At 38.2% G+C, this 27,948-nt stretch overlaps 2 protein-coding genes across 5 annotated transcripts; one reads left to right on the forward strand and one right to left on the reverse strand.

Moving 5' to 3' along the window:
* Window positions 1–32: 32 nt before the first annotated feature.
* chst3b (carbohydrate (chondroitin 6) sulfotransferase 3b) lies at window positions 33–17,621 on the reverse strand. Of its 3 annotated transcripts, none has more exons than XM_027027574.3 (3): window positions 17,246–17,621; window positions 3,777–3,940; window positions 33–2,926 (listed from the first exon to the last, which is right to left on the reverse strand). In XM_027027574.3, exons 2-3 carry the CDS (start codon window positions 3,854–3,856, stop codon window positions 1,687–1,689), a joined length of 1,320 nt encoding a protein of 439 aa, XP_026883375.1. In that variant the 5' UTR covers window positions 3,857–3,940; window positions 17,246–17,621; the 3' UTR covers window positions 33–1,686. The 3 variants fall into 3 exon arrangements, 2 of the variants coding, with proteins under 2 accessions (XP_026883375.1, XP_026883376.1); XM_027027575.3 differs by lacking the exon at window positions 3,777–3,940 and having other exon boundaries at window positions 17,246–17,349; window positions 17,511–17,610; XR_014117210.1 differs by lacking the exons at window positions 33–2,926; window positions 3,777–3,940 and adding an exon at window positions 3,950–7,250.
* A 645-nt stretch (window positions 17,622–18,266) lies between these two features.
* Window positions 18,267–23,502, forward strand: ghitm (growth hormone inducible transmembrane protein). Of its 2 annotated transcripts, none has more exons than XM_027027577.3 (9): window positions 18,267–18,398; window positions 18,918–19,083; window positions 19,353–19,455; window positions 19,775–19,886; window positions 20,812–20,953; window positions 21,440–21,548; window positions 22,078–22,266; window positions 22,446–22,617; window positions 22,803–23,502. In XM_027027577.3, the coding sequence occupies exons 2-9, from the start codon at window positions 18,952–18,954 to the stop codon at window positions 22,888–22,890; spliced, it is 1,047 nt and encodes a 348-aa protein (XP_026883378.2). In that variant the 5' UTR covers window positions 18,267–18,398; window positions 18,918–18,951; the 3' UTR covers window positions 22,891–23,502. The 2 variants fall into 2 exon arrangements, with proteins under 2 accessions (XP_026883378.2, XP_026883379.2); XM_027027578.3 differs by having other exon boundaries at window positions 18,285–18,398; window positions 18,912–19,083.
* Window positions 23,503–27,948: the final 4,446 nt, after the last annotated feature.

Below are 27,948 nucleotides of genomic sequence, written 5' to 3' on the forward strand. Positions count from 1 at the left end.
TCTTTAAAAAAAGACTCAGCATCATTAAATAGAATTTCAAACAGCAATAGCTTTACCTTTTAGCTTTAGGACTAATTTAGGACTGTTCTGAACACATGCTACATTTCACATGTTAAGTCCTGTTATCGGTCCTTGGCTTCCATTAAGCATTAGTCACACGACCTGTGTCAGCAACTGTTAGAGATACATTTACACAATTCTGCAAGCCAGCTGCAGAAGGAATGTAGGAACATACAGTACTACACCGTAAACATGCGCTCACACAGGAGACCCAACACAATACACACACACACACACACACACACACACACACACACACACACACACACACGCTTAAACTTATACAGTCGTTTACTAATTAAATCACAAAATAAACAAATTGGCAAAGGTGGAGAAAGACAGCCTTAGGGAGTAACAGAAAGATACAGGTAAATATACAGAGATGTTTTTTTTTTTTTACTAATAGTCTAAACATATAAACCAATTACAATGTGTTAATCTGTAACATTCTGATGCCCCTTATAACAACAACAACAACAACAACAATAATAATAATAATAATAATAATAATAATAATAATAATAATAATAGACATCAGGATTGGCAAGATAGCATTGTATTTCCCACCCACTTTATTAGATACACCTTATGGGTGTACAGTTAGATCCTGTTGCTCATCTGATAGCATTCATAATTTGTGCTAGTCATCCTCTAGAATTTCATTAGTGGTCAGTTTCTGAACCCATGACCACTGTTAGGTGAATATCTTTGGGTACCACCACATTCTCAAGCCTGCAATGACAATGGTATGTTTAAGCAAGTTCAACACTCACAAACATTCCACTGTCCGCAGTGGTCCTGTGGTCAGAACCTGACCAGTGGTGAATGGGGTTCTGGGGTAGCTGATGAATTATGCCTCCTATCAGATGGGCTATAAACTGTAAAAGTGATCTTGTAAAATGCAAGTGTGTGAAAGGTGTACCTAAAAAAGTGGCCAGCAAGGGTAGGTTCAAGGTGCATGTTTCTGAAAAACATACTGCTCAGAGTATGATACTAACTTCATCAAGCTATTTGGCCTCCAATTGCTTTCAGTAACCATCATAACCTCACTGTTAACTGTTAAAGTACTTTTGTGGAAGAAAATTTTATATGTTTTAGCATTGCGGTTTCTGATATTACAAAGATGTTGCATTTCAAGTTTCATATTTGGAATGAAAGCAGCATTTGTAATTAAACTGAAAATGGAACTAGTTGGAGAGTGATATGATAAAATGAGATGAGATTTGTTATTTGTTTTACACATGTCTCTTCATAAAATACATCATTATGCTGCAGAAATACAATCAGGCATTACAAATAATGGTAACTGTCTTATTCTCTAGGTAAAATACATCTCTGACAAAAATATTTTTATCAGAAAATCAAGTTCCCTCAGGGATCTTTGTGAAGGTAGCATGGAGTTGTTTATCTTATCTGTTTATTTGGTCTATCCCTTTTGATAACCTGCCCCTGAGGACTGAATTCCAAGAGAGAATTCACTGAATTCCAAGAGAGAATCCACAGACTCATTAACCATGGAGCGAATGATAGAGTCTGACTTATTTTGGACTAGTGTCATTAATAAATATAAAATATTATATATGTCATGACATCAAACTTCATCTCTTTTAAATGATCTTTGTATGGTCACAGAAAAGTCCTTTCTTCAATCAAACTCATTGATTTATTGGTTAGCATCTCTTCATTTTCAGCAAACTTATAGCCAAACAGATTCAAAGTGGGGCCACACACCTTCTGCACCATCTGGACCAGTTTAAAGGGCATGTTGAACCTCCACTTCTCTACTTGCTGGGAGGAATTCTTCTGGGTGGAGTATATTCCACTTACCGCGCTAGAGGCTTGTGTGCTCCTTAGGATCCATGTCTTCACTGTGGAAGTGAAGGGGATGCCTGTAAACCGATACATTTCTGCTGCTTTTCTCATGGGAAACCTAGCAATATCCTCATAGCGCACTAGCATGTAGCGGCCACGCAGCCAGGTGGGCTGTTTCAGACCCACCTCTGCCGACAGACGGATGTTGTCACAGTTCCCTCTGAGCTTCCTCACCTCATTATCATCCTCAGGGACCTCTCCACCTATGGCCAACCTCTTCCAGTGCATGTAATTGCTGGAGAAGGCCACCATGCGAGAAGCTAGCACTGCACGCGGGTCTCGGACCAACTGGATAATCCTCATGTCCATGCGCGGGTCCTCCACCAGGGTGCGCAGCGTCTCCAGCTGCCGTATGCGTACAGATTTTATGGCAAGGTGCTGCTTCTGCAGGCAGGACTCAGAGGCCAGCGTGAGGTTGAGAGGGCCACAACGGCGTGTGCGGCAGTGGTACCGCTCAAACACCTTCTTCACAAAAGGTGTGCAAACAGGCTTTTCGCACAGTGACTGGCTGGACTCACGGCGGAAGAGCGCTGTTGTGATGTGAGCTTGTGGTGGGGGTTCAATGAAGCTTTCCAGCAATGAGAAGTTGCATAGGAACAACTGACGCAGGACGTCGCGGTAGGCAGAGCCTGAAGCCGAGGCATTGGTCCCACCGTTGTCCAGAGTCAGCATGCGCTCCACATGCCAGAGTGGCTCAAACAGATAAAACATATTCCCTCCCTGCTGGTTAAAAAACTCACCCACAAAGGAGGAACCTGTCCGAGTGGAGGCCAATAGGAGGATGTGTTTCCTCCCGTCAGGCGCGGATGGCAGGCTGCTGCCATTGGGCTTGGTGAAATTCTCCAGCCACCACTTCATGTGTTGGTAGGATAAGAGGTCTGTCTGGCTCAGGCCAGGCAGGCCAGAGCCATTCTGTGCCAGACCACTCCAGAATAATCCACTAGCCTGGAGGGGAGTTTGAGGAGTCTGCTTTGAAGTGATCTTATCCGAAACCCTTAGAAACACAGACACACAGAACTTTAGACCAAAATTACCAATATTTTTGCCATCTGATTCTACACTTTGAAGTTTTCATTTTGATTCAAGTACATTGAGGATGCAAAGTCAGTTGGTTCTATTGAGATTCTCCAGGTCATAACACATTTAAGTCAGGTAATAAGCATTCTACAGCACCTTATTACTTAGATCAGGTAAGCTAAGAAATGGACTAAAGCCAAACTGCAGAAAACTGCAGAAACGTAGGGGAAACCTGGGCTGAGACCCTTCACAATACACTTACAATACAGTTCATTTACATATTCCGTATACACTATACACTTTACATAAAAAATATAATATTTAAAACATATGTTCTTCTGGTGATGACTGATGCACCATGATGCCCTTTGGAAAGAAAATCTACCATTTTAGTTAGACATAGGCTGAACCAGTTCAGTAACTTATGAAAGAACGTCATTGTCAAGATCAATTGCACTGTCAGTACTGATGTATGATATATGTAAGTCAATACTTTTCCAGGCACAGACAAGGATTGTTCTTAAATCCTGTTGGCACACCTGTTCTATAACAGCATAATATGAAACACCTGTTTTAAATGCAGTCAGCCTGTCTGCAATCAGATCACCAGGAATTCACATGATAGACACAGCTGAAAGGGTATGATATATGTGCTGTGATTATCTCTACTGGCTTTTTCTCAGAACACTCATTTTCAGTTTACTACTCATTTTAGTTTATCATTCATATTATTCATTGTCTGAAGCCATGCCTAATATAAATGCTTGTTTTTGAAAGAGAGAGGAGGGAGAGATAGTGAGAGTCAGAGAGAGAGAATTGGGGCTTACTTTGCAATTATGTTGTTCTCTCTCTCAATGATGACCAGAGCCACAATGAAGATAAAAGTGATGGTGTATTTAAGCCTCATTTTTAAGGCAGTTGATGTTGAGACCGGAGGGTTATGGGCTCCACTGCTGTACTGACTCTAGAAACTTCTAGCTTCAGTTTACTTCTGAAATACACACACACACACACACACACACACACACACACACACACACACACACACACACACACACACATACATGCACACACACAAACTATATTCAAATCATTTTGTATCTGAGACTCCTGTTCATTTGATTTGTTCATGAATGGCAATTTGCAGACAGAGTTCCTCTTCATACAAGAAAAGTAGTGAACTTAAAATCACACAAATTAAACTAAATGGTTGGTTTGAAAATACATAAATGGTGTAAAGAGTAGTCTGTCAGTGCTTTCATAATGAACGCACCATAATAAACATATACATATACATCATATACTGCTTCATACAACTCAGCTGAATCAGCTGTCGCATGGTGGAAGTGCGACACATTGCCTGGTGTCGCTGGGGGGTCTCAGAGCCAGCCCACCCACTGTGAGAGATAAAGATAGGATTGAAAAGCAGAGAGCGAACAATCCCCTCTGTATTCTTCACTGTGCTTTATCACAGCAACTCAAAGAAACACTCTCCAGACCTGTATAGAACCAGTGTAACTGTGCTCAGGAACAGATTTGTTCTCTGTCACTGTTGTGCAGTCAAACACTGTTATGACCTTATTATGATGGCTTGGTCTAAGGAAAAAAGGAAGTAACATAAAGAAAACACATGGAGACACGTAACCACAGAAGGTTTTAACTAGTTTTTCATCAAAATCTACGATAAAAATCACAAGTAAATCAACAAATCAGGAATATAACATCAGAGTGGGCTCAAGCCAACATAACAAACAAAACAATCTAACCACCCTCTGACAACTTACTTCCCTAAACAAAAGAACAGCAAAGAAAACTATACCACAACTTCCCTAATGAAGTAAAAACAGGAGAAATGGTACCTAGCTCTACAACTCCAAACAAAGAAAACAAACTGAAAGATATTACACAGCTTTGTATTGAACTAGTATTTCTCATAGCACTCTTTCAGTATCAGAACTACTCGTGATTACAGTTCTAAGAACCCATAAATATAACATCTCAAGGTTTCTTACAAAACCCATGCAATGTCAAATACAGGCCAAAAGGCTCCACCAAAGAACTTGCTACAAACAGTGTTAAATACAATCTCTTAGAGTTCCATCTAAAGGAACTAAGTACAAAGAGTGTTAGGTACAAGGTCATAACCCACAACATCTACCATGACCACGTGGAGTCTACCACTCAAAGCACCATGGGGCACCAATGAGTATTTAACTAATAGCTGACAAATCCGCCACCCAGTCACAACACTGAATCATCTTGTCACCGATCCTGTCGCATCGCCATCTCCTGGACAACCTGTAAAACAAATCTGAGAATGCAAAAATACACAGAACAAACTCAATGCAGTGGCTGTAACACACATGCATGCACATGCACACACACACACACACACACACACACACACACACACACACAAACAATAATAATAAGAAAAAATTCTAAGGCTATTTGTTTTTCTGATGTTATATTTTGATGACTTCATAGATTTAGATGAACAGACCTGAATACTTTTGTATCTTAACTGACTGACAAAATATGAAGTAGGAATTCTCATCTATCGTAGTTTATTTGTGTACGTGGGTAGAAGCTGCTCAGACAGAGGCCAACTGCCTCATTTGAAACCAAACACCTGTCAACTCATTACAGAGCTGCTTTTCAAGAGTGAGAAAGACAGTAGCTGCCTGCTCTTCCCTTCCTCTACTGAGGAGAGAGAGAGAGCCTTTAATCCTGGTCATGTCTGGGGTTTTCTTGAGGACTCCTGTGAGTAACACACTGAGGACAGCTGGAATTTGCATTTTGGTTGACTGAAACTAAGGTGGCCTGTGTTCACTGTCTACCCTAACAAAATCTGAATGATCATGTTTCTATATCTCATCATTTACAAAGACAATAAATGCAAACAGAATTTTTGCTTTAAGTGAATCACCATGTGTGGATACCTGGTGTGCTCAAGGCTGCGCAAACACTCACTAAAATATCTGTATATTGATTGAATCATGCTAGTTATATCTTAGGTAAAAAAAAAAAAAAGATGTAGACTTTAAGACTCAGACACTTATTCAGCTTGCTAAAAAGAAATAAAAACTAATACCTTGTCACTTATCTACTGTGGTTGAAAGTACAGTTGAGGAAGTGGGAGAGGTGAGACATCACAGCTAATATAAGCTCCCACCGCACCTGCTCCTTTAACGCATAGATGCTTTCATCTATCAGTAATGGACGTTAAAGGGTCACCTCAATCAATCAAAAATTGCACTCTCTATTGCAATGCCTCTAGTGAAAAAGAGGATGTTTAAATTTGGCAGTAAGAACTACCAACCAAGAAGGTTACAGTGTTACTATGAAATAAGAGAAAGTATTTTATGCTATTGTCCACGCTAAGCACATTTAACCATATATGCCAAAAACAAACAACTCACACAGCATTGACCAAGAAAGAGGTACAGTGTTTTCATAACTCCTCAGAGTTCCCAATCTAATGTCAAATTTCCTGACTTTTCCTTGACCTTTACTGACTAAAAAGCTTAATTTCCACAACTTAGGTACATAAAAAAATCAAGTAACAACCACTCACACAAGGCAGGAAATGTATGAAAATATAACATTTGATACATGGCCACTGAAATTTAAAGATGTTACAAACAAAAGTCCTTGATATTCCATGACTTCATCAAAAATGATCAAATCCCCTGACCTTGCCTGGAATAGACTTTTTAACATTCCATGACATTCCAATAAGTCCATGAACAGTGGGAAACTTGACTCTGATATAGACATCCATGTTATTCCAGCTTGTTTTTCTTGAGGAAACTTGAGGAAACCTGTATTCATTACAATTATGCATATAGAATACATTTTTGTAAATGTCTTGAAATTTTCAACATTTAGAAACTCTGTCAAGAACATTGGGACACTGGTAGGTTGGATACAAATGCAAAAGACTTTAATGGGATCACAATACAGATAGGGAATATATGAGGGGTTTGTAGGATCGGCATTAGTAACCAGGAGACCAGGAGAGCAGTCTACGATAAGAAAACGGGTTGATACTTCTGAGCACCTTAAAGGGGCTGATGTAACAGGGGCTTATTTATGGCAAGAAGATCCAAATTTCATGTTACATGTGGACACCCATACTCTCTGACCTGTATGGAACACAGGTGTGGGACGTTGGTGGCAGTTCACAAACATTTGTTTAACTGAACATGTGCCACCTCCCATGTCTTGGTGCTGTTGTTGAACCAGTGATCCAGAGCAGGGATGTCAGTAGGGGTGTCATCCCATTGGAAGAAGCCTGGCTGAAATCCATAAACACATTGAAAAGGAGTTAGTAGTGTTGATGATTGCTTGATTGAATCACATGCATATTCTGCCCAAGGGAGGTATTGAGGCCAGTCAGAATTGCTGGAGGAATCTTCCTAATTCCTGGTTTGTCCTCTCTACTTCTCTGTTGGACTGGGGATGACTTGAGGAAAGGTTGGCAATAATATTGAGCCTTTTACAGAACTATCTCCAATATTGAGAGGCAAACTGTGGTAAACCTGGTAAAACTCTGAAAACAAAAGTAAATATAGCATCAACAGTCTCCATGGCTGTAGGGAGAGCGGGAAAGGGAATCAGTTGACACATCTTAGAAAACCTGTCTACCACCACCATAGTCATGGTGTTACCTTCTGAGACCAGTAAGTCGGTTATAAAATCCACTGAGAGATGGGACCAGGGACGTTTGGGAATAGGAAAGGGATGGAGCTCACCAGTGGGGAGCGCGTGCAGGGTGTAGATTTGAGCACCAACATTACAGGACCCCACAATCTCGTATGACGTCAGCCACCAATACTTCCTCGACAATAACTTGGTAGTACACGTAATCCCCGGATGTCCAGTACACAATGAAGTATGTGCCCATCTCACAAGGTCACCTCTCAGGACTGCGGGTACATATTGTTTCCCTGGGGGGTATTCCGCTGGGCCAGGATCTTTTCTCAGAGCTTCCTCCAACTCTTACTGAAAACCCCCACCAAATGGGAGACAAGAAACAGTGTTTGGGCAAGATGTTCTGTTCTCTCTGGTCTTTCTTCCTTGTCATACAAATGAGACTTTTTTGTTATTAGGGCCTTGTATACAAGAGACTGAGAAGCAAAAACATGAGAATAACAGGCATCTGGCCTGTTGGGTTGTCACGCTCCTATCTGATCTTAATTATTCCAGGTTCTTACGGTCAGTAAGCGCAATGAAAGAATGGTGTGCTCCCTCCAGCAGTATCTCCACTGTTCTAATGCTATCTTAATAGCTAGCAGTTCACAATTGCCTACATCGTAATTCTTTTCTGCTGGTTGGAGTTTCCTTAAAAAGAAGGCACAAGGATGCTCCCACCCCTTTGTCAGAGACCCTACATCAGAAATGGAAGCGAGGGATCTGGTTGATGCAAGACTGGGGCTGACATGAAAGCAACTTTTAATCTCCTGAAGGCCTCCTCAGCCTGTGGATTCCATCTTATTCTCCTGTCAGCTTGCCCCTTGAGAATATCAGTTAAGGGTGACAAAATTCCTGTTAAATCTTCTACAAAAATTGGAAAATCCCAGGAACCTTTGTGACTCCTTAATGGTAACAGACATTGGCCCGTCTACAACAGCAGTAACCTTGTCAGGATCCATAGAGATGTTATCTGGAGAAATAGCACAACCCAAGAAGGTTGTCCCATGGAAATCATTTCTCAGCCTTTGCATAGTGGTGGTGTTGTCTGAGTCGGGCTAGAACAGCAGTGACATGTTGCAGATGTTCTAATAGTGACCGAGACTAAATCAATATATCATTGATATACACAATAAGGAATCTGTTTATCATATCATGAAATATCTCATCCATGAACTCCTGGAATACCAGATACTCAATGTCCATGTGCTGTGACAAAAGCAGTCTTCCACCTTGCGAAAGAGCCTCCTGAACATATTCCTCCATAGCAGCATTCTCTTGATGAGAGAGAGGGTATGGTTTAGCATGCCTGGGAAGTGGTGCTCCGGGATGGAAGTCTATAGCACAGTCTCACTTTCTGTGAGGAGGTAAAACAATAGCTTGGGACTTACTGAATACATCACTGTACTCTCTATAAGGAAGAGGTATTGTTTTGAGGTCTGGCAGCTCTAGACTTTCCACTGTGGTAGAGCAAAGTGGAAGACAGTTCTTATGACAATGGGAGCTCCATGATAGCAATTCAGACCGAAACCAAGAAATGTAGGGGTCATACATAGCCAACCAGGGATATCCCAGGATAATATTGTCATGAGAAAGTGGTAACAGAAAAAAAACTGTACAGTTTCAGAATGAAACAATCCTACCTGGAAAACCACAGGAACAGTCTGTAGTGTAAACAACCCTTGTCAGATGGGTTAACCATTGAGAGTATGGATTTGCAAGGGTAGATCTATGGGTATGGTAGGTATTCCCAGCATAGTGACTATTCTGGAACCTAAAAAATTCCCAGCTACACTAGAGCCGAAAAAGTTTCAGACCTGCCTCCCACGGTACTAAGGAAGGAAACATTAGTTGGTTAAAATAACAAAAATAGAGGAATGTATTACTGGTGTTGAGGGATTAGGAGCCTTCTCTGCCCCTTGGTCTTATGGGGCACTACACACAAAAATAAACCTCTCCTCCTCAATAGAGGCAAAGACCCAGGGAGATGCATCTGCTGCTCTCACGTGTTGATAGACTGCATCGATCCACTTGCATGGGCACTACCTCCCCCTTACTACCTGTGGCGATAGTGCAGAACTTTCTAGCATATTCCACTACAGTGCGTCTTCCTTGATGAAGTTCAACAAGTTTGATTCCGGGACCCCTTCCTGAGGCCGGGTGGTCAAATGCTGCTTTAAACAGAGAATAGAATGCGCCCTCTGACTGCAGAGAGGGATGTTGACTATCCCATAAGGCTGTCCCCCAAGAACCTGCCTCACTCGTGAGCAAGGATAAAACAAAATGGATGCACTGAGATTCGGTTATGAATTAAGAATCATGATATGTAAAGTACATTGCATTAGGAAGTTTTTGCAATGCTCAGGCAAGCCATCGTATAACTCAAGAAATGTGATGGACACAACAGCTGGGTTAATCAAGGCAGCTCTTGAAAAAGTCTCTTCAGAAGAACATAGCTGACCGCTAGTGAGTCTCTGAATGGTACTCCATAAGTCAGAGATGATCCCTTCCTGCTCCATAATCTTATTTTATACTAGGACACAAGTTTTAATCCAAATGCAAAAGACTTTAATCGGATCACAATACAGATAGGGGCTGTATGAGGGCTTTGCAGGATCAGTGTTAGTAACCAGGAGATCATGATGGAGAGCATAGTCAGTCATATTCAGGGTCAGAACAGGCAGGCAGAGTCCAGAGTGAACGGAAGGGCTAGGAGAGAGGTGTAGTCTGGGGAGGAAACAGGAGGAGAAGAAAATACTTGGTATGCATACTAGGATGGCAATACTTTGCAAAGAGGTCTGGGAGAACGGGAGACTTTAAAAGGGAATGGATGGAGATAAACAGGTGTCACTCATTAGTACTCAGAAGAAGGTGATGTAGATCTGGGTGTGGTAAAACTAGTGGGTTGGGATGAATTTATAACACTCAGCAAAAGGAATATCTATAGGAACTGGCCTGACCAGTTCTTTAAAGTCAAGCTGGTGAAAGACAATGAAGTGGTGTCCAACAATGACAGAAATTGTTTTAGATAGAATCAGATAACACAGCAGAGAATAAATAGAAACAGCCCTGGGAAATCTTTGGATGAGTGAGGAGACCTTTTCTTTTCTTAAAACATAAAAATTCCACCTGATAACTGATGACCAAGCTAAAGAGAAAGGCCCATAACAGAGAAAAATATTTTCTTTGTATGTGCATTATTACAAAATGGTAAAAATGATAAGAATGATTGATAATAAGAATTATTATCAATGATTTATTTGATAACTTCAGGTATGGAGCAAAGGGGAGCTCATATCCTGTCACAACACTGTACAGCTTCCTATCTTAGGGAATTCATCTCATTACAGGTTATCAAGCGCCTGAGTCAGGCTTACAAGTAAAAAGTTCCATATGCAAAAACATTTGTAAAAACTCACTGACAATGACATTTGCCATACACAATGCTTAAAAATGGTATAGAGTATTTATGGTATAGAACTAGCATGTATAGTTCATACTAAAAATGTATTAGCTGCTTAGGTTACAAGTATTTCAGATTAAAAATACATTTACATAGGTTAGAATGATATAAAGTTGGAAGTGACAGTATTGTATATTGTATATTGTATTGTATAAATGTTATTGTATATAAAAAAGGGTACGGTCCAGTAAACTGAATAAACACACGTTTCATAATAACCAACATGAACAAATGGAATCGTATGTTGTTTTGTTTTTTTTAATTTTCATCAGTGGTTTGGAAATGTAAATATCTCTATATAATAAACATCAGGTTCATGCTTTGCTGCCACCCCATTCAAGAATGCAGCATCTACTAGACTGGTTTAAGTGCTTTTGCTGGTCTGCTACATGGACTACACCTTAAACGGTGTGTGCTGTTGCTGCGACTCCTCGGACTATCTGCCGTGGGCTGCGATGTTCCAGGCCACCATGCTGACTATGCTTCTACGCCAATCTTATCTTGCAGAGTTCGGTGTTTAACATTGGTGTACGACTCTGCTCCATTATCATTATTTCCTATACAGTTTGCTATTATGAGCTTTGCTGAAACTTGATTGAATAATCATAAAGCTTCTGTTTCATTTTCCTGAATATATTCACATCTCATACTATGGGACTGACAGACCTGGTGGAGGAGTCTCTCTGTTTATTAAAAATTACATTAATTTTCATGATCTAGTAATGAGGCAGAGGCAGTGTTCATTCAGCTCGATAATTTTTTTATATGATAAAAGTGCTATAGTTGGTTGTACCCACAGACAGCCATAATAAAATAGATATTCCTTTGAAAAAAACTTTACAAATATTTTGAATAAAATCACAGAGGAAGATTAGATTGGGGTATATGATGGAAGGTTTTAATATTGACCTTCTTCCTTGGCAGACTTTCAATTTCATTAGCATTGTAACCAGTACCAAGAGTATACTTTATGCTGACATTTACAATCATACGCCAGTCCTATTCCAGTCCTATAGTTATAGGCACATATAGAATGGGTATTATTCCCAGAAAATGTAATAATAGTAACACTAACAAATTCATTGAATACATTTCAAACTGTATATGGAATGACCTTCAAGGGTAATGCACAATGTGCCTACTTTGTATTTAGAGAAATCATTATTCAAGGAATTAATCAGTTATATTCTTTTGTAAAGAAGCATCTTAACAAACATTTTAAGTCTTGAATCAGCAATGTCCACAAGAGAGCAATCAGTAAAAAGCACAAGCTTTACAAAGATTACTTGAAGAATCCTACCCCTTTAATGTGCAGAAACTATGCTAAATTTTAAAATAAGATACAGCACACACTCAGGATAGAGAAACAACAGTATTATGATAACAAATTCTAAAGAGCCCAGAATAACATGAAAAGCACATGGCAAGTCATCATTGCACTCACAATTAGGTGTAACCAGACTACAAATTTCAATATCAAATGCACAATGCAGTCATCATTAATCAAGTTAAATTACTAATGAATTCAATTATTTTTTTTGTTCATATTGGACCCTCTGTAGCTAGAAAAATACCTGATACTCCGCTATCACTATCAGACCAGCATTTAATGCTTTCAAGTTTTTGCCTGTAACTTTGATTGGAAGTAAACAATGTTATAAATACATTCAAGAACACTGCTGCTGGTCTGGATGATTTCCCACCAGTGGTATTAATAAAGAAATGTCTCCCATTATTCTCAAAACCATTACTTCACCTTATCAACCAAATCTTTTGCTCTGACATATTTCTTGATGAACAGAAATGGGCAAAGGTGGTCCCCTTATATAAATATATTCTCTAATTATAGATATATATCTATTCTTCCATGTATTGCCAAAGTTTAAGGAAAGGTCATCTACAACCAGCTCATCCTTCATCTTAATAAATACAAACTGTTATACTGTCGCCAATATGGTGTCTGGGAAAACGTTCTACATCCATGGCCCTGGTTCAGATAATGGAGAACCTTCCATTACAATGAAATAAAGAGTTTTTATTGACTTATCCAAAGCAATTGACACAATGAATCACAGTATTGTGATACAGAAGTTGCAATATTATGGTATTTAAAATGTGGAGTTAGATTGGTTCAGAAGCTATTATCAATAGAAAACAGTGTTTTATAACAGAGCTCTTCCTCCAGTCTAAAGAATATAGACAGTTGAATTCTTCAAGGGTCAATATTGGGACCCCTATTGTTTTTAATATATGTTAATAATTTTTACTTGGCAATAAATAATGTATTATTATTTTATTTACTCTTGACACCATTATTTTTATATCTGCTAAAGATGACCATAAATTAATCTCATCTATAAACTCAGAAAGAGCACATTTCCTTCATTTCAAATAAAATAGCAAAAACAAATTGGTGTTATCAGAAGAATCAAATCCATACTGCTACTAAAATTCTGTATCCTTTCCTCTGTTATGGTAATATCATTTGGAATAGTACTTTCAAAAGTAAAGTCAGTTGTTTACATAATCTTCAGAAACACTTTGTTAGAATAGTGAAAAGCTCATTAGCATAATACTTAGATGAAGTGACCACTTTTTCAAAATATTTAAATTCCCAGTGTGTATGAAATTAACCATTTTCAAATATGGCAGTTTATTTTCTATTTCATTCACATCTTTTTTCTGACTGCTTTGAAAAGTTTTCAATACAACTTTCAAGTTCATCATTATTTCTCAAGATCTTCTAATAACCTTCATAGAGCTTACTTTAGGATTTCACTTGGACGGTTTACACTTTCTTACTGAGGGTCTTCAATCTGGGACTGTTTACCACCATCATCTACAAAACTGTACTATCAGCTTCAAAAACAGGTTAAAAGTTTAATCTCACGCTAACAAATTTAAATATAAAAAGACTTAACTGTATTTGTTTATTTTAATGAATATTTTTGTCTGTTTTTTATACAATTACATTTAATGTGTTTTTGTTGTTGTTTTTTTCTTTGTTTGAAAGTACTTTGTACAAGCCTTTTTTACTTTCCCTGCACATTTTCTTTTTTAAATGTATTTTAAAAAATACCTCCGCTTCAACATCCAGCGGCTTTCAAATCAACAGTGCTGTTTTACCATTTTTACCAGGCTGGCAATGAGGAACATACCATTCACTGTAGTAACTTTATCATAAAAATGGATTGTGACACATCAAGACACTGACTTTTTGTCTTCTTGATCATTTATTCTGCCTCAGCTAAACACTGTATTAGAAACAATCTGTTGATCCAAAAAGCTTTAAGACTGATTCCACATTTAGGAAAAACCTTGTTATGTGTACACTGAGCTCTGAGCTGTCACTTCACAATCGCACTGTCCCAGGTATTTTCTTTACTGTGATTCACATTTCTTAGAGTCTGTAAATCTTCAGTGCCACATGTATTTTTTCAGAGGACAAGAAACTGACAGGTTGAACAAATGAACTGAGGTTTTAGATTTACTGAATAATAGAGTATTCAACCATACATCTTTTGCATGCTACACTACATGTATTCAAACATGCATTAGCCTGGTAATTCAACTTAAATACTGACAATGCATGCAATAAACTCACTACTGTTAAATTAAGTCATGATGTGGTTACTTGGTTCCAGTTCACACCACAGCACTGAATAAATTAACTCAAATGAATTTAGTTGAAAGAACTGAATGAGTTCAGTATTCAATATTGACACAGAGGAGTGGACTCAGTAGACCCTGTTGGAGTTTCATAAGGCAGGTATTTGGAGGAGTACAGCTCCTGGTCGGGAAATTCAGCTGGAAATTTCCTGCACGGGGTTGTGTGCCCTAACACTTAGCTGGGAAAGTTACACATGGACGCTCTGAGTACCCTTTGCTTTCTGAGCAAGACTCCTGAGCAAACATTCAGCACATGCCAAACAACACCTGTGTCATGAGCAAGATGTGGATATTGCTTTTAAGTCTTTGCATCATAGCCTGAAATACAGATAGATTTTAGTACATGGCTAAGAATGCTTGGCAGATTTTATACTGGAATTCCTGCCCAAAGCCATTTAAAATAAAATTCATTCATGTAATCTAATAAATAACTGCCAATAACAATACCAATTAGTTGTTCTTTTAAACAAAGCATTTTAGAAAAAGCATTTTAGTCTGAAGGAGTAATTAAATAAATACCTTTTTATCATAATCGCTCTTTTCACATGGTGCCAAAGACTCTCTCTTTCCATCTCTATCTACACATTCAAGGTGACATTCCAATCATACAGCAATGTTCTACTGTTATCTTTGTGTGCATGCCACTTGGCTAAAGCAACTCACAGAAGAAGCCAAACAGGATAGCCCTGTTTCTGCAAAGTATGAATTGAACCAAACTTTGGGATGGTATCACATACTGCCTTCTTTTCTTATCAAGTCTACAAACTGTGCACATTTATATAAAAGCATTTGGCAAACACTCTAATCCAGAGTGATATATATCTATAACCATTGACCATCTTCCTACCTATTGTTGCTCAAAGTAAGTATGTATCAGTTTTTTTACAGAGCTTCACTATCTACACAAATTTAAATGTCACAGATCGTGTCGAAGCAGCCTCAGTGCTATAAACCACAGCCCCTGGATTTGATAAACTAAAGAAAAGGCTCCATTCTGCTAGTCACCCACAGCTGACTCCTATCTACAGCTACAGTGCGTGTTGTGTTAGAGAGTGTTACCTTATCAATTATCACCCTATCATGTGAATGTAAAACATGCAAAATACATGTAAAATGTTTTACTGTGCGCTTTCGTAATTCACTTTAGAGTGCAATACTTACATGGATCCTGTGAAAAAGCTGCTATCTCTTAAGGAAGCCCTTTCTTATTTACCTGGGCTATGCAAACAGTATCATAGCATCACTCAAGTGAGGTGGAGATGGTTCCCAGCCCACAGTAGCTACTTTTCACGCTATTAAATTGGGGGTGACTGTAGGTCATTATAATGCATGATTCCTCAAACAGTAGTCCCAAGATTATCTTGAAACATTTGAGAATATCACGTTGTGATGCCTAATTGCTATAACAGACTACATGGCAGCTGTCAGAATAAGTTAATTGACATATGTACACATAGTTAAAGTGACTATAATACACTTCATTACTGTTTACTGTAAACATCTATCATTGAGGATAGAATAGTTCTTAAGAAATCTATTTTAGCCAGTTAAACATTAGAAGCATTTAATAAAAGCATTTTTGCCTATGTTTTTTATTTATGTCATAATAGCCCTCTTGTGTCAAAACTAACAGGGTCTATAAGCCAGTGAAGGTCAGACTGTTTAAGATAATTGCACAGTAAGCTGGTGGCATGGGGAAAAGAATTTACCATTTGTGTGAGGTCTGAAGTTAGGCAGTAAGCTATATTTTCTTTTATTGGAGGGAACCATAGAATGGAGAGTAGTAACTTATTCGTGTCAACAGGAACAAAGAGCTGTTAAACTCGGCTATTAGGGCGAAAGATCTACAACTAGGCTGTTCAGATACAGCATTTATTATTGTTACCACTGGTGCACTTCTTCATTCTGTAAATACCATTCTTTTACTTTCTTTCTTCTTTGTACACCATCCAACCTGTATTTAGCCATTTGTACTTTCACATTTCTTTTTCTGCCTAACCACATTTCACAGTTCTGCTTTTACTCTTTGATATAAGTATACAAATTTCACTGACACATTTTAAAAAAGAATTGCTAACCTTTGCTGGCATCTAAAATGTGCTATTATGTAAATAAATGAATAGCCACAGTACATTGCAGAGGTATACCATTAAAATGATGGTGAAGGATTTGGGAAGCAATTAATCCTTTCGTACTTTTTAAAATTTCAAATTATTAAATCTCGGTGCAGTATTAAAACCTGTCTAACACTCGACAGAAAATCGACAGTTAAACTGTGTCTTGTTGGACTGTGTGATTTTATCTGACGTAAAAAAAACAAATCAAGTAATTTAATCTAGTAATTTAAACTAGCAGATTTTACATAACGGAGTCAAATGCAAACTACTGGTGTAAAAATTAATGCACAGTTTTTACGACAAATGTAAATCAGCCCTAATAAAAATAATGAATAGTTAATTGACAGTTTACCATTTAGGCTTTCTTGATGTCTTGTCCACAGAGCTCTCGATGAACAGTCGTAATAGAGGGCGCATTTAGCTATCTCCCGTGTGGTCCAGATCACATACACTTTACTATATTGCACATTATCCAAAAGTTCGGTTAGTTAAATTTATGCCATCCATCACGCGTCAAGTAATAATTCCCATCTGACATTGTCAAGAGATGCAAAATTGTTGGTTTAGTCAAGGCGCGAATAAGCAAAACTCTGTAATTAGACTAATGAAAGAAATACCTGAATCGATAAGTCATTTTCAAATGCGGGTAAACAGATAGGTGATGTTTTGTGAGTGATAACAATATAAAATGCTGCGCGACTCCGGTCGGAATGCAGAATGAAAGAGCCTCGCCGCGGCGCTCCTAACTGAATAGCCTGCGACACAGCGAACTGATCACGTGGTAGGCTACTATAAGAAAGCCCCGCTATTGACTCCTCCTCCAAGCAAGACTGTCCCTGAGCCGCAAAGGGCCACTAATAAACTCAAAGGTAGGCCATTAAATTAGTGGTCTAAAGGTTTATATGTATATATATTTTCCTGATTCCTTTGAGTACTGACACCGTGTAGTAATGTATTACATATTTACATATTTAGAAGATTCTGAATGTTGAGGGGGTACTATCCTACCTTAGTAAATCCAGTAACACACTAACTAAAATACCCAGAACAACTAGACACTCTGTTTTGCCTTACACTTAGCTAGAATTGTGGCACAAATGGTTAGCCTAAACGTAGCATAATTTAAAAATGAATAGTATAGGACTATAGCCTTTACACTTCTGGATGTTTTTGGCATACAATCATGTAACTATGACTCTTACAAACACTTTTACAAGCACTTCGCATTTTTCAATTTCCGCGCCAAGTCAAAGTAGTGTAAGAAATTGCACATTATCCTCTAGCAAAAACAAGCATAGGCGTTACTTTTTCATGCTTATTCACAAACTGAATTACCTATGTATCAATTTAGATATTTGTAATCTTGTACTCAGAATCCCATAATGCTCTACGTCTGCCGTTTGACAACTTTGTGATGCACCGCGCAAGAAAATTGAGGAACGTTGTGTCGTGTTGTCAATCGTAAACGCATTTAAGGTGAAATCAAGAACTCGAGCAAATTCTTGGTAAGTTTTGACTTTCTTTGAAAATGTACACTTTTATAGCGACAACTGAAGTACCATATAATCCTCTGACGAAGAACTTGCTGTTTTCATGACAGAACAGCAACTACCTATGCTAGGATTGCTAACAAGCTAGCTTCCCCAGGTATCCTAGCTAACTAACGATAGCTAGCTAGCTATCTGGCCGCATTAGGCAAATCATGAATGTGACTTTAAGAATCAACATCTTGCGTAGACATCTAGCTTAGCTAGCTACATATACATTTGTGAATTGTATGTTCCTTGCCTGTTCTCTGGACTGTCATTACATGAAACAACTGTTACAGCATCGTTGATTGACATTAACCTCACTAGCTAACTAGTCATTCGCTAACTATCTTGCTAGGTTAGCTACATAACTTTAGCTTATTAGCTAACGGCTAGCTGTGTTTACTAGATTAACATAGGACGATAACTTTCGTGTGGTGTGTCTTGTACATTAAATGTGTGTACTTAACCTAAGAAATTGTGTTTGAGTGTTAGGTGTTTCCTGGGGTGACGATACAAATTTATAACGATGTTGGCGGCGAGGCTAGCATGCTTGCGGTCTCTCCCGGTGTTCGGGCTGCGTTCGGCCGTGACCCAGGGTTCCCCTGTTGTGCGGAGCTCGGCCCTGAAAACCTACCCAGTCCTGCTAAAACATCAGCAGGTAAGCCAAGCCCAGCCTAAAACAAGCTCTTATCCAGCTCTATCGACAGATACCTAGCTACATAGTATGCGATTTCTGTAAGCGTTTTCTAGTCCTTGCCAAGACCATCCTGTAGATTATTAAATGGGCTTTAACTTGCATCACAGTCACATGGCTAATAAAATTTCTCCCTGCTTCTCTTACTGTTTGAGTGGTTCAAGTGCCCACCGACTAAAATATGTTCTGACTAAAATATGCACTTCTTTTGCTTTCTTGTCTAATTGAATCAGGGTTATTCTACCAGAGCCAGATTTGGATTTCGAAGGAGCAAGACAGCCAGAGATCAGCTGCAGGAGACAGCGTTTGAGCCAGCAACAGACACTGCTATTAAAAGTGATTGCTATAATCTGTTGCATTCTCACATAGAAATCTTGCTGTGTGTCTAGACTGAACATTGAGGCATGTCACAGGGCTTGGAGACACAGCATCAGGTTTTTTTGCGTGTTCTTTTTTCTGTGTACAGTGGCTGGTGCTAAAGTTTCCAGTCGCTCTGATTAGATACTTCTTCTACTGAAAAGCAAATTGTGTCTTACCAAGTTTTAAATATGGATAAGTAGGGGTATTTGACTAGCTTTGGCATCCTTGTACATTTCTTAAAAACTGTATTTCTCTCTGGCTCTGTCTCCCCCCAACCCATCCCACACATCTGTAGTTGATAACATGGGCAGGATTATTCTGGCTGGAGGAGCAGCTGTTGGAATGGGAGCTTTGTGTTATTATGGCCTTGGGATGTCAAATGAGATTGGAGCAATAGAGAAAGCTGTGTAAGTGTAAGAACTTTCATCACATTACTCTTAAAAAATTCAAGTCCTTGTGGCCTAAAATATCTGCAGTGCATGTACATTTATTTATTTATTCATTTAACCCAAACTGAAATATATTGTAGTGGTAATGCTGAGTCATTGCGTTGATGTTACTAAGCATCTTTGTGCCAGTTATCTGATGATGGATTTTGGTCAGAGCAGAATATTTTTAGTATTCTGTAATGTTGAAATTTACGGATAATTTCCATAATTAGTTTTAAGAGTAATTTGTAAACCTAGGATTCACATATAGCATACATTATACAGAAGTGATTACCAGCATGCTAACATAGGTGCCATTACTGATGAAAGAGTTGAGAAACATACCACAGGTAGCATTAGGAATTGTTTGAAAAACTAATTTAATTATTTGCTTTTCACAGAAAGATTTATCTATAAATTGCATACTATTAAGTGCTGCATGGAATGCATTAGCTAAAGTGTTTCACTATTAACAATTTACAGACCCCTAATCATAGATCATAGCTATTAAATTGTCAATTAATTGTTTACTAAATCTTAATTGTGCTGTAACTGGAGTAATTAAATGTAACCTTTACCTTTAAGTTAAAAACTATATGCTATGTAATCGTTCTTGCTTAGCAGTCATTAAAAAGCTGATTTGAAGTATAGGTTGTATTTCCTGCTGGAAAATTACTATACATTAAATATTTACTTGCATACTAAAGGTTAAAAGACTAAGACATTCTAAAAGAAGCTTAGAATTTAAAATTGAATACTGTCATTGACACAAAGTTTGTGTTAGGCTGAGAATATATAGTGAAGTTGATTGTTTACTTTGGTACTAAATTGCATGAGTTACCTTCTCAAATAAAAATTCATATGGGCAACGTCCAACCTCCAATTCATGTTCTGTCCTTTGCAGTATCTGGCCCCAGTACGTGAAAGACCGGATCCACGCCACGTACATGTATTTTGCAGGCAGTGTGGGTCTGACGGCTCTGTCTGCTGTGGCAGTCAGTAGGAGTCCAGCTCTCATGGGCCTCATGATGCGAGGATCCTGGCTGGTAATGACCTTGAAAAACACTTTTATGATGAATTTGAAATATTGCTATTTAGTGTTTAACAAATATTATTGTTCAAAATGCAATATATGATAAGGGTTCAAAGAAACTAAAAACTAGGGAAAACAAAATCACTATTTGTATTGCTGCATTTATTTAATATTTCTGTGCTTCCATTTTATTATCTATGAATTATTACAGTGCAAATAAATGTATCTTACTAATTTTGTTGTGGTTGTTGAAATATTGCTCAAACATATGTTTAGGTTTTAGAATTGAATTGTATTGTCTTCTGCAATGCTGGTATTTTTTTTTTCTGCACATCAGTCAGCTTCAACAGAAGGGAAGCGGTTTCACAAAATTAGCTTCTTTTTTTTCCCATCCATGTGGTCTGTATTGCCAGAGTGTGTATTTGGGGCTTTATATCGTCCTTGACTATGGAGGATTGTTTGCTGTTTTTACCATTTATTTGTTTGCTTATTTGAATAGGCTATTGGAGCGACATTTGCTGCTATGATTGGTGCGGGCATGTTGGTGAGGTCGATTTCCTATGAGCACAGTCCTGTTCCCAAACATCTGGCCTGGATGCTGCATGCAGGTAATATCAGCTAGACCTTAAAACTTGCCATTTTGCAAGTTAAGGTGCAAGTCAAAGAAGCTCTTTTTAGTGGTTTGAAGTCAGTTTTACACTTTCTGTTGTAATACTTAAGTCTATGGCTTGCATATGTAGTGTGAGCCCTAGATTTGTCTGGAAGGTAGTCTTTTACCCTGATGCTGGAGGCTCACAATATATATAAAAAAAAATCACTGGGTGGCAGTAGTGCATTGGTTGGGCAAGAAGGCTCCTTTTTACAGTATTTCCAGATCGCTTTCTAAGTATGTTGTGTAAAATGGAGGAAAACCGTGCTTTGGAGGAAAAGTGCAATGTACTTCAACCTTAAACAGAGCCATTTTTGTCTGAAAAGGTAAACTTGTCCATCTCACTAAAAGTGTTTTGCGCAGCTGTAATTACATAATGGAGTCAAATTTTGCAATACTCATTTCATGTAGCAAACAAGTTGCTATGGAATATTATCTAATACATGTTGTATATGCGATTTTGTGTGTGTGTGTGTGTGTGTGTGTAGGTGTGATGGGAGCTGTCATCGCTCCGCTCACCCTGTTAGGTGGGCCTCTGATGGTAAGAGCTGCATGGTACACAGCAGGCATTGTTGGGGGGCTGTCCACCGTGGCCATGTGTGCTCCCAGCGAGAAGTTCCTCAGCATGGGGGGGCCTCTCGCAGTTGGCTTTGGGGTGGTCTTTGCTTCCTCTCTGGGTATGTATTCATACCTTGTTTAAACCTCCAAAAAAGTGGTGTCTCAGCTTTATATGACCGTACTATTCCATTGTGATTACTGCAGTCATTAGATGAATTTTCCAGAATTTTGTTTTCGGTTCTTTCCTGCTTTGATTGTTGAAATTTCCAACAATGCTGTTCTTCTCCATACCCCCAAGGGTCCATGTTCCTGCCACCCACTTCGGTGTTCGGGGCAGGACTGTATTCCGTGGCCGTCTACGGGGGCTTGGTCCTCTTCAGCATGTTCCTGCTCTATGACACACAGAAAGTCATCAAACGTGCCGAGATTCACCCAATATATGCTGTGCAGAAATATGACCCCATTAATGCGTAAGTGTCCAAGCGGTTCTAGGGCCAGTATTTCTATGCAACTTTTCTGCTTGATACTCTGCTCTGTTCTTTGTCAAAACTACATATTTTTCAGTTAATATTTTAATTAATTAAATTAAAGCATTTTTACATTTCCAACCAAAATTTATAGGCTTGTGTTAACTTTAGTAAATCTGATCTTGCAGGTGTATGGGCATTTACATGGACACGCTCAACATCTTCACGAGACTAGTAATGATTCTAGCCAATGGTGGTGGAGGAAAGAGGAAGTAGTCATCAGGGGTAATAGAAAACATTGAGGTGGGATTGTGAACTATTCACATGGAAAGGAAAAGGACAAACTGAATCTAACCCATTCCTGCTTTTTAGGCTTTACAGTTTAAAAACAGATACATGTTTGCGTTAGTTTGAAAAGTGTTGAGCTGAGAGATCTTGGATAATGACTGAAATGTCTTACCATGTTTGTCTGCAAAGGGTTTGAAAAGAGAGAACATACTGACTTTGTTCTGAGTGGAGAAAAAATAAAGGTTTCATTAACATTCTCCCAGAATAAACATCCAAAAATTACAGATGGTGGTATTCTTGAAATTGATGCATAGAACTGAATTAAACAACCTGAAGCCATAGCTTGTATTATGTTTAGTGAAATTGTAGATAACTTTTTCCATCTATTTATTTTGAGTGACAGGTGATTTAAGTCATGTTAAAGAGAAGCTTTGATGCGTCGTTGCATTCATAGTTCCTGTACTTACAGCATGCGATTTCTTTTTAGAGATGAAATGGAATTACATTTTCAGTGTGTTTAGATATGGGTGATGACAAATTTAAACTCAAAAGAAATTCAGTTTCAAGTCTATCGTTCAATAAATTAATTCTGAATCAGCATTGTTTGTTCGTTCAACTAAACAAATGCTTAACATTTTACTTGGTTTAAAACATTTCTGATTTTAAATTTAACATTGTCATGAATGTATTGAAGCAGTGATGAGCAAACATGCTACATTGTGTCTCAGCAGTGGCCATTCCCATCCACTCCACACTCCTTTTTATACTCGGGTGGATATCGCCAGCATAAGGAGGAAAGGTATTGTTCTTGGGTTAAACTAATGCCTTAAACAGATAGGATTTTGAACTGAAACAGGTCCTAGAGTGGACATGGGTTGACCTGCCATCACCTATAACCTATAAGAGATGGATGAGGATGTTTCAAATTATAAACTTTGCTGCAGATAAAGTCCCATTTTGGACCGTTGCACGCATAGTCCTAATTTACACTGGGGGCATTATGAAATGACTTTTTTTTTTTTTTTGTGCCTGGCACTTTTTGAAAGTACTCTGAAATTCTTAATATTTACAAGCTGTATTTGCTTCATTCATTAAATAATTTGAGTAATATGCTTGTTTTAGTCAATATATTTAGCTTATATTTTGTCAGCTGATACAGTGATAAATGCTGTTCAACAGGCATTTTGTGGAACAAACCATTTTTAATCTAAATAAATAAAACCCTAATAAACTACAAAAATATTTTAAATCATAGTGCTGATACCTTTTGTATTGTCCAGCACCAATAGGGCTGACAAACATGGCCATAAAATGGTTTGTATTCACACACACACACACACACACACACACACACACACACACACACACACACACACACACACACACACACACACACCAGTTGAAGGGCAAGGACTTGTAGATCCCAAAGCAGGGCTAAGTTCAGGATTTCAGCATGCTGGAGATGAGTGTGGGTGTGTTCATTCTAAAGTTCCCAGAGTGTAGAGCAGTGGTTTGAGTTTCTTCTTAACAACTGACACTGCAAACAGATGCGTGATTAATAGAATGAACATTAGCATTAAAATGTCTAGCCACTGCAAATGACAAATCCTTAATTCTGATGGTCCAAAGGTGTTCAACACAAGGATCAGCAAGCCTTCTCTTGGGCACTTCGGTGATTAAATTTCTTACCCCTAGTACAATAGACAGAAATTGTTGAAAACAATTGATCCTTTTATTCTAGCCATAGTCATAACAAAAGTCAACTTGCCTAATTTGGACATTGAATCTTTCTTTTAGAAAAAATTTAATTTAATTATATATATATATATATATATATATATATATATATATATATATTGTTAACACAGTTGTGAAATATTCTACTTTTATACAACTATAGTATAACTAGTTCCAATTTACCATATGTTAAGTGTACTTATTTCTGTCCCAGGAAATGCACTGTGTGCTTAAGTATACTTCAATTATACTTTTTTCTTTTTCTTTTTTTTTTTTCCACTGGTGCAGTTTTCTGGCTTATCCTAAATCAACACACTGAAAAGTCTTCTTCAAAACCTTTGTGGATTTTCATTAATGTTCTACATCATTCAGTTCAATATTTGGGTTATATTTGAAAGTGATGCAGTTGAATGTCCCTTGCAATAACCCCCAGATAGTAGCAGCTGTGTATTTAGTGTGTGGGTTGCAACTAACCTCTGCAATCCAGCAATAGTGACTGATCTGTTATAATGTTTACCTTTCCAGTACATCAAAGAACACATCATAAAGAGCACATTGTTCAGGATTTCATTCATATTCTGCCTTGAAATTATGTCTCTCACTGGCGTTCACACAGATCACTTGCACTCTTGCATTCTCATTCTCTTGCTCCCCTCCCTGTCCCTCTGTCTCCCTCCTTAATTTCTTCTTTCTTCCTCCTGCCTTTCTCCTCTTCCTCCTACTTTTCTTTTCCCCCCTCCCACTCTCTCTTGTTTTCTTTCTACACTGTCCCAGTATGCATTTCATTGTGGCTATGTGGGGACAGAATCTAAGAAGTAATATAATTTTTTACTAAAAATTACACATTGATTATGATGCAATGCTCAACAAAGCCAGGCAGGTTTTATATGGTGCATTTGATTACTTTTGTTCCCAGGTTCCATATGCCTATAAATAAATGTGAAACCAGTTTATACACCATTATGAAATAAAATAAATGGCCAAGGATAGCTCAATTTCTTCTACATTAAAAAAATGGGAATAAAAGTTTATCCATGGTCTTACTGACTCTTACTGAGGCTATTCTAAAACACAAACACAAGTCACATTCCCTTGTCTATATTCTCAGTCAACCTATTTATAGTTTGTGTGAATATTTTCATCTTCTTCCCATTTTCTGTTTAATATCTGTCAACGTGTTTCTTTTTAGTTAGTTCACTCTATTCACTTATGATGGCCTATTTCACATTTTTAATTTGTGCAGTCCATTAAATTAAACAGCTGATTATTAACCTACCAATTAGGCTATACTACACACCCAGTTTTCCGTTAATGATGATGATGATGTCACTGACTGTTAAATGCTGTTCAGTGGCTGTGAGACCCCTGGCATAAAAAATTTAAGTGCAGTTGAAATGATTATTATAGTTTCATATTCTGAAAGCACTCCAATTTATAAATGTTTATCCAATAATATAAATGTTATTATAATTATCATTATGCTGTTATTAGGTAAGATGAATAATGAAATAAGTAAATGTAAACAACAACAACAACAACAATAATAATAATAATAATAATAATAGTAATAATGCTAGTGCCTCTAGTCAATTCATGAAGTTACAACAGCCATGCTGTTCTATACACTTTCTTACACACTGTTCCTTACTTTTTACTTTTTACCCCAGTTTTGTCCTCATGTTACTAGATTACAATTCCACCATCTAGCTAACTAAATCTCCCCCCCCCATCACATGACCCCACCGAACTGTGAGGGTGAAGGCTAGCACATGATTTCTAGAAATACACATGGGGTTGTGAATTAAGCCATCCAGCTCACTCAGAGAAATAATAGAAAAGAAAAAAGAAGAGAAAACGAAAAAGATGTGACAATAAAACAACAAAGTCATTATGCTGTTATTAGGTAAGTTGAAAAAATAAATAAGGAAATGTAAACATAACAACAACAGCAGCAATAATACAGTTACAACATTTAGCAGACACTCTTATTCAGAGGGACTTACAAAAGTGCTTTGTCATTTAATCACAGAATACATCCTAGCCAGTACAGTAGGTTATAGTCCAATATACCAGTGAACTAGAATACTGTTGAAATACAGGAATCAACGCTGATGCATAGAAGTACAAAATATATAAGGCCTATTTTAAACAATGATAATAAACGATAAGTTTGTTAAACATCAGTGTGATAAACAATACCCTACAATAAGTACTAATTTAGTAAGTTAATATGAGAGCAGGGTCAGTTGTCATTTAAATATTCCACGAATAGATGGGTCTTCAGTCTGCATTTGAAGACTGCAAGGGACTCTACTGTTCGGAAAGCAAGTGGGAGTTCATTCCACCATCTTGGAGCCAGGACATGCTTGTCTTCCATGAGACCTGAAGCATGGTGTTTCAAGCTGAGTCATACTTGAGGTATGGATTAACTTTTTCACCATTGACCACATGTATGAAGGGGCTGGTCCATTTTTGGCTTTGTAGGCAAGCATCAAGGTTTTAAATCTGATGCATGCAGCTACTGGAAGCCAATGAAGGGAGCGCAGCAGTGGATTGACGTGTGTGAACCTCGGAAGATTGAAGACCAGTCGTGCTGCTGCATTCTGGACAAGTTGTAGAGGTTTGATGGCTCCTAGAGGAAGACCAGCAAGTAGCAAGTTGCAGTAGTCTAGCTTTGAGATCACAAGAGACTGCACAAGCACGTGGGTAGCTTCCTGCGAGAGAAATGGCCGAATCCTTTGTATGTTACAAAGGATAAATAATAATAATAATAATAATAATAATATATTCTTCAAAAGTAATACACATTTTAACTGAAAATTAGACATATTGATCACAATACAATTTTCAACATAAACCTTATCTTTACACTGTTGTTTCAATACCATGTGTAATGATGAGTCTAAGCAGGATGCGGGGACGAGTCGCGTAAAACAAAATGACACATTTACAAGACATGAATAAAAGACAGTGTAGCACATTGGCTGACCTATGGTCAAACACCGACAACAGACAACAGAACAATACAGGTTTTTATACATACATAAACGAGGAACATAACTACAAACAGGTGTGATGCATGGGTGGGTGTGGCCGCACAAATGAACACACACACATGCACACAAGGAGATGTCTAGGAAGAGGGGGCCGTATCGTGACAGCCCCTCCCCAACAGTGCGATTCCCAGCATGCCAGCCTATCAGGCTACGGCCCCCAGACCTATGCCAAATGGTGAGGCTGGAGGACCGAGCAACCTGCCTGCAGGACTGAGTGGAGACAGACAGGGACCAAGATGACGACAGACACAGG

The sequence above is a fragment of the Electrophorus electricus genome, chromosome 15, assembly GCF_041902795.1.
Source record: "Electrophorus electricus isolate QZ-2024a chromosome 15, ASM4190279v1, whole genome shotgun sequence".
Taxonomy (NCBI): Eukaryota; Metazoa; Chordata; class Actinopteri; order Gymnotiformes; family Gymnotidae; genus Electrophorus; species Electrophorus electricus.